The sequence below is a fragment of the Physeter macrocephalus genome, chromosome 4 (genome assembly GCF_002837175.3).
Source record: "Physeter macrocephalus isolate SW-GA chromosome 4, ASM283717v5, whole genome shotgun sequence".
NCBI classification, from domain to species: domain Eukaryota; kingdom Metazoa; phylum Chordata; class Mammalia; order Artiodactyla; family Physeteridae; genus Physeter; species Physeter macrocephalus.
Genome location: NC_041217.1, coordinates 74,904,768 through 74,918,386, shown reverse-complemented (window position 1 = coordinate 74,918,386; position 13,619 = coordinate 74,904,768). Strand labels below are relative to the sequence as shown.

The window sequence follows — 13,619 nt, the reverse complement described above, 5'->3', positions numbered from 1 at the left end:
CTAGAGAAAGCCCTCGCACAGAAACGAAGACCCAACACAGCAAAAATTAATTAATAAACTCCTACCCCCAACATCTTCTTTAAAAAAAAAAAAGAAAGATAACCATGGAGGAATGCAAATATGTTTTCTGTAAGAAGGGTATGCTATCATTTTTTCTGTAACATTTTCTTAAGTCGTAAAAACTTAGATCAGGTTATAGACTTTCACACTATTAAAATTCATCCTCTGCTCCAGTCCAGTCACAGGGCCTGGACTATATATTCATTTTGAATAAACTCCCCTGGTGGTCACCTGGATACCCATGTTTGAGCACAATATTCTGTGATATAGATTGGAATATTAAATAAATCTAAATCACATAGTGGCTAGATGATTCTCAAAATTTTTGGTTTTCAGGTTTTAATATTCTTAAAAATTATTAAGGACTCCAATCTGCTGTATCTATTGCTATTTACTGTTTTGAAATTAATTGTTAAATGTTAATTAAAATACAATAATAAATCTATTACATGTTACCATAAATAACAAAATTTTATGAAAGTAAATAACTTCCAAGTTAAAGAAGTAGTGAGAAGAATGACATTGTTTGGGAATTACCTGGCAGTCCAGTGGTTAGGACTTGGCGCTTTGACTGACTGGGTTCAATCCCTGGCCGGGGGGAACTAAGATCCCACTAGCATGGCCAAAAAAAAAAGAATGGCATTGTTTTATAATTTTGCAAATCTCTTTTAACTTCTGGCTTAATAATTTTCATATGTATTTCTTATTTTCATATCTATTCTACATTCAATCTTTTGCGATATGTACTTGGAGAAAGGAGGAGTATTTTAATAGCTTGTTCAGGTAATTGTGGATATTCTTCTTTGATGTTACACAAAATCTCAACAAGTGGCAATTTCTTGAAAATTAGTTGCAATGAGGAATCAGAAACCATGTCAATGAATGTTTTATACTTGATTACCTTAAAACGCATTGATCTGCTTTCACTTTGAATGAATCTTTTTACCTGAGCATGATTTTGTAACATGCATTGGTCATTTGAAAAATATTGGGGGCTTCCCTGGTGGCACAGTGGTTGAGAATCTGCCTGCTAATGCAGGGAACATGGGTTCGAGCCCTGGTCTGGGAGGATCCCACGTGCCGCGGAGCAACTGGGCCCGTGAGCCACAACTACTGAGCCTGCGCGTCTGGAGCCTGTGCTCCGCAACGAGAGTCCGCAATGGAGAGACGCCCGCGCATCGCGATGAAGAGTGGCCCCCGCTTGCCACAACTAGAGAAAGCCCTCGCACAGAAACGAAGACCCAACACAGCAAAAATAAAAATAAATAAATTAATAAACTCCTACCCCCAACATCTTCTAAAAAAAAAAAAAAAGAAAGAAAAATATTGGTTCACCAAATAATTCCCATCCTCCAAATGTTGATACATTTTATACAATATTAAAAAATCACATGCATAAGTGTCACCACTGCTTTTGCTAGAAAAGTTTGTAGTTAGCTATCAACTCGTGGTGGATATTCCCAAAATTCTGTTTTTTGCATGGAAGCTGAAATTATAATTGATAATTGGCAGTAAATACTGCCGATTGTCTTCCTTGAAATGGCAGACTCTCTTTGTTCATTTTTTTTATGAGAAATTACTTTTTACAATATGGACAAATCAGTACAAGATGAAAGGAAACAGATAATAAAAATTAAATTTATCAATAATAGCCATTTCCTCCTTGGTTGGAAGATTTGTAGTGAGTGGTGATTATATACCATTCAGACAATTCTGCATTGCATATAGGAACTTATCACTATCCTGGGTGTCCTTTATACCCAGGCCAGTTTCTAATTTACAGTAACCATCATTTTTTTGCGGGGGGGGGGGGCGCTGCAGCGGGTCTTCATTGCTGCCCACAGGCTTTCTCTGTTTGCGGCGAGCAGGGGCTACTCTTTGTTGCAGTGGGCGGGCTTCTCATTGCCGTGGCTTCTCTTGTTGCGGAGCACGGGCTCTAGGCGCACGGGCTTCGGTAGTTGTGGCTCATGGGCTCTAGAGCGCAGGCTCAGTAGTTGTGGCACACGGGCTTAGTTGCTCCGCGGCATGTGGGACCTTCCTGGACCAGGGATCAAACCTGTGTCCCCTGCATTGGCAGGCGATTCTTAACCACTGCGCCACCAGGGAAGTCCCAGTAACCATTTAAATGACCATTTTGCATGCTCTTCAGACTTAATCTCCACCATTTATTACCTTTGATTTCATGTGTTTAGCAACAGTTTTGTTTTTTCTTTTACCCTAAATAACTGAGAGTTGGCTATATGCCTTTTTTTTTTCTTTTTCTGTGTGGCCTCTCCCGTTGCGGAGCACAGGCTCCGGACGCGCAGGCTCAGCGGCCATGGCTCACGGGCCTAGCCGCTCCGCGGCATGTGGGATCTTCGCGGACCAGGGCAGGATCCCGCGTCCCCTGCATTGGCAGGCGGACTCTCAACCACTGCGCCACCAGGGAAGCCCCTGGCTATATGCCTTTTACAGGGAATAAAAAATCTCTCCTGCTCAGATGCTTTTTTTTACTACGAGCTTTCACAAAGATTTACTAATGCCCACATTATTAAGTGAAAAACTGTAATGATTTTAGACATAGCTATACTTTTAAACAAAGTATGTAATCTGGCCAAGCTGATGACCTTGTTTAAAAAAAACTCTAGGTGTTGCTGAGACACCTCCAACAGGTGCAGTGACGTCTCTGTTCATTTTTGAAAAAGTGTCTGCCAGGTACCTGAGTCTGAATATCCTTGGTTTATCTATTCATTTTTTGTTGTAACATACTATTTCTACCCATGGTTGTTTCAAAGGGGGTGAAATGCTGTTTTATTGATTCCTTAAGCTAGAAAGGCAGTAATGTGTTTCACATATTTCCAAAGTATTTTTCTGGAGATTGAAAGTGAGGGAACTATGGTTTAGGGCCAAAAACTTCCCAAATATCTGACTGTTTGTGTTAGATGAAGTAGAAAAGAAGTGCCTTATCAGATAGTCCGCTTGAGAAGTATCTTACATATATACAAGAGGTCTGCTAAAAACATACATACAAGAGGCCTTCTAAAAACATTTTACAGACAGCTTTCCTTGTGTTTGAGTGACAGCTTCCCAAAAATTTGTGTTCCTATGCATAAAGATGTCTTTGGTGGACTTGGGGAAGAGGTTGCTAGAAGCAGCAAGAAAAGGCCAAGATGATGAAGTGAGAACATTGATGGCAAATGGTGCCCCATTCACCACAGACTGGGTAAGCTCTCTTAATTATTCCCAGCGTGCGCTGTTACCAACCTCTTTCTTAAAGGCTAAACAGTCTATATTGATTTTTCTTCATTCTCTTTCTGCCTCAGTCTCCTTACAAGCATTTCATTTTCTTTGCCTCATCTGAATATGTGGTTTTCCCTTTCTTTTAGTTTTCCAAATTGAAAGAATCTCCTGTGGATATATGGGTGGTAATTGTAAGATAGTATATACTTGTGATTTTCTATAATGTTTTTGGTTGTTTTTTTAAAATTAATTAATTAATTATTTTTGGCTGCATTGGGTCTTCATTGCTGCTTGCGGTCTTTCTCTAGTTGCAGAGAGTGGGGGCTACTCTTCGTTGTGGTACGCAGGCTTCTCATTGCGGTGGCTTCTCTTGTTGCGGAGCATGGGCTCTAGTTGCGTGGGCTCTAGTAGTTGTGGCCCACGGGCTTAGTTGCTCCACGGCATGTGGGATCTTCCCAGACCAGGGATCGAACCTGCGTCCCCTGCATTGGCAGGCGGATTCTTAACCACTGCGCCACCAGGGAAGCCCTATAATGTTTTTTTAGAGTATTTTCTAAAGGTTTACTTGTCCCTGGAGTGTGCTTGGGTTATAGGATGTAATTAGCTAGAAATTAAACAAAATCAGTATACTGAGTGCATTTCTAAACTAATGAAACTCCTTGTTTCCTTTTCTCCAAAATGTCCTCATTAATAAGGAATAGTCTAGCCATTTTGTTTCCTTTACCACTGTTAAAAAACATTAAAGAGGAAGGTGTAATTTCATGAGTTCAGACAGTCAACTTGGAGAGCAGAGTGTCAGAAGATTCAGGTCCTGGTTATAACATGGGCTTGCTTAGTATTCATAGATTTTGTAAGCATTGCCTAATTTTAACAATTCGATAAGCATTGTCCTCTATTCTGGGGTGATTAATTCATAACTTTAGAGGCCAGCAGTTTCTTAGCACTTCACAAAAAGGAAGAAAGGAAACCCATGAGATTAGCATTTCTATAAATAGACCTGAAAAGAGCAATGTGAATTAAATCCAATCAGGTAAAGAGAGTGAATATATGAAAAGCAAAGAATAAACGAAATACGTTTTAAAATTGAGAGCATAACATGAGAAAGGAATAGATCTCTGGCCAAAATGGATGCTGATAGATAACTGTGATTAGTAACAAGACTTACTTTGAGATGATACAGACTTCCTTATTGCTATTGACACACCATTGCTATTTTTTTCTGCGGGGGGGGGGGCGGGTGCGGGGGGCAATTCGGTGGGGGGGGGGGGGGGGGGGGGCGGGTGCGGGGGGCACTTCATCTCATCAGTCTTTTTGCTTTGCTTTACTGTGGTAACAAACTTCTATTTCAACTAATTAAATTTGTACCCTAAATTTCACATGTAACTTTCTAGTCTCTGCCCTTTTCCTAGAATTATTTTCAACTTGCCTATCCCTTCCCTTTATCCCTGACTCAGAATGCTCTTTTCTATCCATTGTTTTTAACCTTCTTCTAAGCCCTACTTAAAATCATACCCTTTATGGAATTTTACCTGGTAAGTCCACCTGACTTAAATCCATTATACTTAGCGCTTCTTTAATTGGTTGTATATTTATTTGTCCATTAGTGTATTAATTTTAATGAAATAATTTCTTCAGCTTATCTGTACAGCCAGATTCTCTCTCCAAGGACAGGAACCTAGGCGTCACCTGTTGTTCATTTGTATCCCTCCAGTAATGATTTAGGACTCTGCACACAGTTGATATTAAATGAGTATTATTTTCCCACAGCTTGGAACATCACCCCTCCACCTTGCAGCCCAGTATGGTCATTATTCCACAGCAGAAGTGCTCCTTCGAGCAGGCGTTAGCAGGGATGCCCGGACCAAAGTGGACAGGACCCCCTTGCACATGGCTGCAGCTGATGGACATGCACACATCGTGGAACTACTTGTTAGGGTAAAGCAAGAAGAGTGAGGGGTCTATATTGTAAAAAAGACAAATACCTCCCTGTTTTTTTACTTAAACAGGTGGTAGGAAACTAGGTTGGGAAAGATTAAGTTTAGGACAGTCTATAGCATTGAATTGCATCTCTTTCAAGAGTCATCATGGCTATGAGGATTTTATTTTCTAATTTTTTAAAGGCTAAACAGACTTTATTGATCTTTCTTCATTTTTCTTCTGCAGGTGTTCTCTGGTCTTGTGCCTATTTTTTCAGGCACTCAGCTCTCTGTTAATAAATGCAACAAAAATCTGTTCTTTTCCCCTTCCTCTCCCATCTGTTATAATTTCCAACTGTGTCCTTAAAAGGTCCTCTCATTTAAGGCATTGTGTCTATCAGCATTCAGGAGAATTTGAATTCAGGAGACATGTTTTTCCCTTTGATATTTCTTAAACATTTCTAAATTTGAATATGTGTAATCTCAATGGAAATCCTCTGTATATGGTGATGGGATATTGTACCTGTGCTACTGTAACCAGTGTCTCTTTGAAAAAAATTACTTTTCTATGACAGAATGGTGCAGATGTGAATGCCAAGGACATGCTGAAGATGACAGCTTTGCACTGGGCCACAGAGCACCACCATCGAGATGTTGTAGAGCTACTTATCAAATATGGAGCTGATGTCCATGCTTTCAGCAAGTTTGATAAATCTGCCTTTGATATAGCCCTGGAGAAAAACAATGCTGAGATTCTGGTCATCCTTCAGGTCCTGTTCTTTTTATATACCACAGTATACTTCAGTTGAAGTTAAGGATTTTTTGTAGGAGCTGAATCAAAACTGAATTTTCTCTATCTTAATCAAAGTAGTACTTCCATTATGTCTCAATCTTGTGACTCAGTGTCATTAGTATCTTTAAAAATAATAATAATATTCTATAAAGCCCTGAATTATTCATGGTGATTGAAGAACAATGTTGTGGCCAGTACAAAAATAAGTTTTTATTTGGCTTTAGAATGTTTTTTCTCCATGAAAATTTCCCTTTCTAATTAAACTTGACTTGGGATAATATTAAAAGCCTGTTTATGTTTTATGAATATATACCAGCTCTTGTGAGATAGTACATAGCTCTAAAGCATATTGAGTCATAAGGAAGCCATCTCAGAATTAAAAATCAGCTGTGATGATATCATCCATTGATTTTCTAAGCCAGCACTGGTATATCAGGAAATAACAGGATGAGAGATACAAAGATTAATAGGACATAGCCCTGTCCTTGGAGTGTTTACAGTATGATGAAGGTAAAGACAAGATATAAAGCATTACAATACTATGGTGGTAAACAGATACCTAGTAAGTATTACAGGAGGGAGTATTGATAATGCTTAAGGCAAGGATTAAAGTATATGTAGACTCTGAACTGAGTTTTGAAGGAGTAGTAGGCAGAGATGTGAGAAAATGATATTCTAGGCTAGAAAAAGCAAATCAAAGACACAGAGGTGGGAAAGGACATGGAATATTCAGGAAAGAGTAAGTAGTTCTGTGACCAGAGATTGGGCAAGAGAAGCAGAGTTTGGGAGTGGCAGGAGCTAAGGCTTGAGAGGCTGAGTTCTGAACACAGGGCTGTTAGATGGCATGCAGAAAGTATGGACTATTTTGTGGGCAAGAGGGATCCAATAGAAGCTTTTAAGTAGAGAATTGATACGATAAGATTTTTTAAAATGATGATTGTTTGGAGTGTGGTACAGACTTGAGAGAGAAGACACTTAATTCTGAAGACCTTCATTAGGCCAGGCAAGAGCCAATGAAGTCTTGAATTAAGGAAGTGATAATGGAGGGTAGAGGGGGCAGATTCAAGAAGGAATTTTACACTAATCAGAGAATGGATAATCCATTTCAGTTGAAGCTCTTAGCAAGGGGATAATTATATGTAAAAAAATAGCCATTTCTACTGTATTATCAGTGGTTGGTTGGTTGTTTTTTTCTGACATATGGTTCCCTATAGACTGGTTATTCTCTTCAACTTTCAATTCCTTGTTTAGAGCCCTTTTATAATTTGACATATTTTAGTAGTGATCATGCCTGTAGAAAACTGCTTATGAAAGTAAAAACATAAAATAAAGATAAGCATCTTTATACCGAAATTGTGCAGATATCTGTAGAAGCAGAAGTGCAGCATATGGAACTAGACTTTAAAATCCGGCACTCATTTATTTGCTTCTTATATATTCTCTTAGGGATTTCTTCAATGGCAGAATGGAATAAGTAGTTGGACAAAACTCTGGAGAATATTGTTCTCTGTAGATTCTCTGCAGGGATCTCCAGCTAGCACATTGTCTTGTACATGATTGATCATAGAATATTAGTGCTGGAAATTACTTTTTAGGCCACCCCCTTTATTTTTCAAATTAAAAACCAATATCCAGAGAGGTTAAGTGAATTGTCTAGAAGTTTTTGCAAATAATAACGCCTTTTTTTTTTTCTAAAGTAGAGATAAGCTTGGGAAAGCAATCTAACGTCTCTATTGCCCTGGTCTGAGAAAAAACAGTCGTCTTAATGAGAACTGTGAGGTCCCTGGGACATTGTGCGCCAGAACTAGTTCTGCTTGACAGAGCATTGTGGGGGGGCTGTTCAGTAACTGTATAACTAAGGCTGGTTAGTAAGTGTTCTGACTTTGAAATGTCTTGCATTGTTTTATAGGAAGCAATGCAGAACCAGGTGAATGCTAATCCTGAGAGAGCCAACCCTGTGACTATGGGTACCCCATTCATCTTCACGTCAGGAGAAGTTGTCAACCTCGCAAGCCTTGTTTCTTCAGCCAGCACCAAAACAACCTCAGGTAATGTTCTGATAATGTGACATTTATTTTAGACTTAAAATGAACAGAATTACAGGTTTCCTTATGAGATGAATAGGTGCCTTGTCTGATACCCACTCCTTTATTAAAATATTCCTCAAATGGAAGATTTATAATAGATTTAAAAGCTAATGCACAGGGCTTCCCTGGTGGCACAGTGGTTGAGAGTCCGCCTGCCGATGCAGGGGACGCGGGTTTGTGCCCCGGTCCGGGAAGATCCCACATGCCGCGGAGCGGCTAGGCCCGTGAGCCATGGCCGCTGGACCTGATCGTACGGAGCCTGTGCTCCGCAGCGGGAGAGACCGCAACAGTGAGAGGCCCGCGTATCGCAAAAAAAAAAAAACAAAAAAAAACTAATGCACAAAAAAATGATAAAAATAATTAATTAAATAAATAATAAAAATTTAGAAATAAGCTAATGCACTTATTCTTTCTAAGGGAAGGGAAAATCATACATTGGGATTGTACATAAGTGTTTACTGTGTTAAAAGTAAAATATTCTACAGATTAATCCGTTGAAGGGTTAATCCCTTCAAGGGTTAATCCACCCCTAAATGAAAATATACGGGTGCTTTAATATGGTACTGCTAAGGAAAATAGTTAAATATTTATAGTCTAAGGCAGTAACAAAGCAGAATAAACATAAATGGTTGTTGGAATGCTGATATAAAAGAGGTACATGTGATTATTTGACTAAAGTGTAAGAGTCTTGATTTGTTCTTGAGAACATATATAACAACAAAATAGCAAAGAAAAGCACTTGGTGTTGATCTTTTGAGACTTGTATGTTTTTAACAAAAATGTCTATCTAAAAAGGAGCAAATCCACTTTGCTGTACAGCAGAAACTAACACAACATTATAAATCAACTATACTCTAATAAAAATTTTTTAAAAATAAAAATAAAAAGGAGCAAATTGAGTTTATTTTCAACATCTCCTTACAAATACTTGTTTTACAATGAAGGAACTTGTGTCCTCATTTAAATAAATTTTCCTACTGACTCTTGGTTTCTTTTTCTGTTTCTGACTTTCATTAAAATATACGCAACTGTATTCATAGTTAAGTTTGTAAAATATCAAAGGAAGATCTTGAATGAGGTATTATTATTGAGAGGCATCATAAAATAGAAAGAACATATACACACTATACATAGAATTTTGCATTCAGAACTGCTTTCAAATACTGATTTATTACTTGACTAAGATGCTTGACCTTGGAAAAATTACTTTTCTAAGCCTTCTGTACTCATATATAAAATTGGGATATAATAATCTACTTTATGAGGTTGTTGTGAGACTGAGATTTTGTATTTCAGTACCCATTTTATAGCAGGGCTTCAATAATAGCTAATGTTAGGTGGAAATATAACTTCTCAGTGAAGGTTGAGTCCATCATGCCCACAAGGGGGCAGTAGTGACCTTCATTTTATAAACTATCAACTGTTGTTTAAAATCACTGTAATCAGAATATTCACAGCCATTTGGATTTGTTGTGGTTCAGGCCACACTGATTAGAACAACTGCTTTTTTTTTTTTTTTTTTTTTTTTGCGGCACGCGGGCCTCTCACTGCTGTGGCCTCTCCCGTTGTGGAGCACAGGCTCCGGACGCGCAGGCTCAGCGGCCATGGCTCACGGGCCCAGCCGCTCCGCAGCATGTGGGATCCTCCCGGACCAGGGCACGAACACGTGTCCCCTGCATCAGCAGGCGGACTCTCAACCACTGCGCCACCAGGGAAGCCCAGAACAACTGCTTTTTTAATACAAAAGTTTTTAGAAGCCAATAAAGTTATATGTTCACAAACACGTATTGAATTAAAAGAGCCAGAGTTAAGTCTTTAGTCTAACTGCTGAAATTCTCCAGATTCTTATCTGGAATGATAAGCAAAGTTGAAGACATTCAGGATAGAGATTCTTAGCCTTGATTCCCATGGACCTATATCATGCTTGTCGTGTTGCTTTTGGCAAACCTACTCTTCTTTCTCTCTTCGGTATGTTGACAACGGCAAATTGAAATTGCTAAACCGTTGCATAATTAGAGCTGATCTCTCCAGTGTCATCTTACTCATGAAGCAGTTCTACCTAGCTATTCCCCTTTAGGGGACTGGCCTATCTGATGCTTAATCAGTGCAGATAAAAGAAAGGAGAAAAGTTATAAGACAAATTCAGGTTGTGTTATTGAACTGGGTTAAAGGATTTTCTTTTCCTGAATGGTGGGGCAGGCCTCTTGTTTCCCATCATCCAGTAATATTTTTAACATATATAACAACAACAGTATGGAGGTTCCTTAAAAAACTACAAATAGAACTTCCATACGACCCAGCAATCCCACTCCTGGGCATATACCCAGAGAAAACCATAATTCAAAAAGAGTCATGTACCAAAATGTTCATTGCAGCTCTATTTACAATAGCCAGGACATGGAAGCAACCTAAGTGTCCATCAACAGATGAATGGATAAAGAAGATGTGGCACATATATACAATGGAATATTACTCAGCCATAAAAAGAAATGAAACTGAGTTATTTGTAATGAGGTGGATAGACCTGGAGTCTGTCATACAGAGTGAAGTAAGTCAGAAGGAGAAAAACAAATACCGTATGCTAACACATATATATGGAATCTAAGAAAAAAAAATGTCATGAAGAGATTAGTGGTAGGACAGGATCAGCTCGGTGCTTTGTGACCATCTAGAGGGCTGGGATAGGCAGGGTGGGAGGGAGGGAGACGCAAGAGGGAAGAGATATGGGAACACATGTATATATATAACTGATTCACTTTGTTGTAAAGCAGAAACTAACACACCATTGTAAAGCAATTATACTCCAATAAAGATGTTAAAAAAAAAAGAAGAATTAACTGAAAAGACCTTAAAAAAAAGAATTAACTGAAAGTATCATAGGATTATCATTTTGGTGGATTATTATTATTTTTTTTTTTGCTGGCGCCCCACACCATGTGGGATCTTAGTTCCCTGACCAGGGATTGAACCCATGCCCCCTGCATTGGAAGCCCGGAGTCTTAACCACTAGACCGCCAGGGAAGTCCTTGGTGGATATTTTTGATACCAAAATCCAGATTATAAAGTTTGCTTTCAATTTTCCATTTGTGACTAAAGATATCAGTCATCAGTGCCACCATCAAACTGCAGTGATTTGGGAAGGCAGACTAATTTAAACATTAATCAGAGCAAAACAAAGTTATGAATATGAATTTCCTGTTTCTGTAGAATCATAAGATGCACTCCAAAGTCAAATATAAATTGCCTTATATTGGTTCATAAAGGGTACAGGCTTTGGAATCTAATAATTAGGTTCTAATCTGGGCTCTGACATTTACTAGCTGCATGACCCTGGGCAAGTTACTTAATTTTTCTGGATCTAGTTTGCTGAGGTTGCCTAGCCGACCATAGCACACTACCCTAAATCCTGGTCTGAAGAGCTTATTTATTTATATAAGCCACATTCTAAATAGGTAAAAAGTTGTCACTAACAATGCCATTTCCCTTCCAAAAACAACAGCAACCATGCACATTTCACTTTATTTGATGTGGGGGTCTTACATTAAAGAGAATGAAGGAATTAACATTATTTAACAATAAAGTACTTTATTTTCCTAGAACTCCCTGGGATAAGTCTAAAGAGGTAATTTGCATCATCTCTTCAGTTTCAACTGTATATGTCAGAATACTAAACCTAATTTTTCACATATGTTCTTCATTTTGCTATTGAGGGGAAGTTGGGTAAGTCATTATGTTTGAATCAAAGGGAGAGCACCCTTAGGTTGGAATCATTATATGCTAAGAAGTATATAATGCCTTTCTCATGAAGCAGTTCTACCCAGGTATTCTCCTTTAGCTTGGTGGCCTACCTGATGTTTGTCCTAGAACTTTAATTATAACGGCCTTGCTTGTGTGTGTGTCTGTGTGTGTATGTGTGTGTTTTAACTGTGGTAAAATAATAACAGCCTTTTTTTATTGTTAGTGACATATTGTCACATATATTCCAACCTCCATGAGGCATATATCTAAAAATTGCTTGTTCCTTGTTTGTTTCATCTGTGAGTTTTATGTCAGCACTTTGTAAGATAGTCTGAGTGATAAAAAATCATGAACTAAGCAGGAAAATTAGGGTATAGGCTATAGCTGAATCTTGCTCTTACTGAAGTCATTAGATAGACACCGGCTCCTTTCTAGAGGTCAAGCACTGTGTTCTACTCAGACCATTTGGTTCCCTGAGTATTTTATGAGAAATTAAAATAAGGATATCATTACTATCTCTACCCTTATCTTCACTCCCACAGTCATCACCCAAAAGCTTTGATTAAGATAGTTTACAGCTATGTGTATTATACAAGTAATCCACCTTTTTATGGAAAAATCTTCTGAAATTTAAATTTATAAACCAGTTAAACTAACTAGGTTAATCATATCAGAAAAGGACTTTAAGGTTTTTTAAAGTATTTTACAGATAATTGACATTTTTTAATCATAGTAGTGGGAGAACTTAAGAGTACATTTAGGGCTTCCCTGGTGGTGCAGTGGTTAGGTATCCGCCTGCCAATGCAGGGGACATGGGTTCAAGCTCTGATCCAGGAAGATCCCACATGCCGCCGAGCATCTAAGCCCATGAGCCACAACTACTGAGCCTCTGCTCTAGAGGCCTCGAGCCACAACTACTGAGCCCACGTGTCACAACTACTGAAGCCTGCACACCTAGAGCCCATGCACTGCATCAAGAGAAGCCACCACAGTGAGAAGCCTGTGCACCGCAACAAAGCATAACCCGCATTTGCCGCAACTAGAGAAAACCTGCGTGCAGCAATGAAGACCCAATGCAGCCAAAAATAAAATAAATGAAATTAAGAAAAAAAAAAGAGCTCATTTAAAAAGAAAATAAGTGTATCAGTCACATTTCAGTCAGGAGACAAAGCTACATATGGTGTAGTTTTATTATACATAATTTTATTATACATATAAAATAAATATATCTATTTTATTATACATATATAATAATATATATAAGTATATAATTTATAAGCTTATAAACTTAATCTATAAACACTTTTTAGTAACAATGGAGTAACTACTATGAGGAGAGGAGAACTCAGGAATAGCCAGTATGGGGAGCAGCCACTACTTCTGTATGACAAAACTTAATCTCATGCCAGATGGCAAGAAATATTTATGGGGTCCAGCTTCAGTATCACAAGATACAGCAAAGAAGGGTGGATTTGCAGCCAAGAAGCAATTAATTCACAACTGGTACAATAAGTATCTCTGAAATTATAGTGAAAGACTTAGGGAAATGAAATTCATGTTATAAAAGTTTGATTTATGCAAAACTGTTGAGTAATACTTCCAGTTCATAAAGTTAGGAGTGCCTATTGCCAGATCTAATACACTTCCCTCTTGGAACTTAGCTGTAAGGATATCACACAGATACAAGAGAAAAAGGGTACGAGGGCTTCCATGGTGGCACAGTGGTTGAGAGTCCGCCTGCCGACGCAGGGGACACGGGTTCGTGCCCCGGTCCGGGAAGATCCCACATGCCGCGGAGCAGCTGGG

At 38.6% G+C, this 13,619-nt stretch overlaps 1 protein-coding gene across 18 annotated transcripts in view; it reads left to right on the top strand.

Annotated features, from left to right (window-relative positions):
* LOC102984115 (GA binding protein transcription factor subunit beta 2) overlaps positions 1–13,619 on the top strand; it is a 62,687-nt gene that overhangs the window by 1,716 nt on the left and 47,352 nt on the right. For 11 of the 18 annotated variants that reach the window (XM_055084331.1, XM_055084328.1, XM_055084329.1 and 8 more), the window contains exons 1-5: positions 12–138; positions 3,155–3,262; positions 5,047–5,214; positions 5,771–5,965; positions 7,898–8,036. In XM_055084331.1, the coding sequence (XP_054940306.1) occupies positions 121–138; positions 3,155–3,262; positions 5,047–5,214; positions 5,771–5,965; positions 7,898–8,036 (628 nt within the window). In that variant the 5' untranslated portion in view covers positions 12–120. Of the gene's footprint in view, positions 1–11; positions 139–2,692; positions 2,755–3,122; positions 3,263–5,046; positions 5,215–5,770; positions 5,966–7,897; positions 8,037–13,619 lie in introns of those variants that run through there. The other 7 variants (XM_055084330.1, XM_055084325.1, XM_007130443.4 and 4 more) reach the window with 3 other exon arrangements.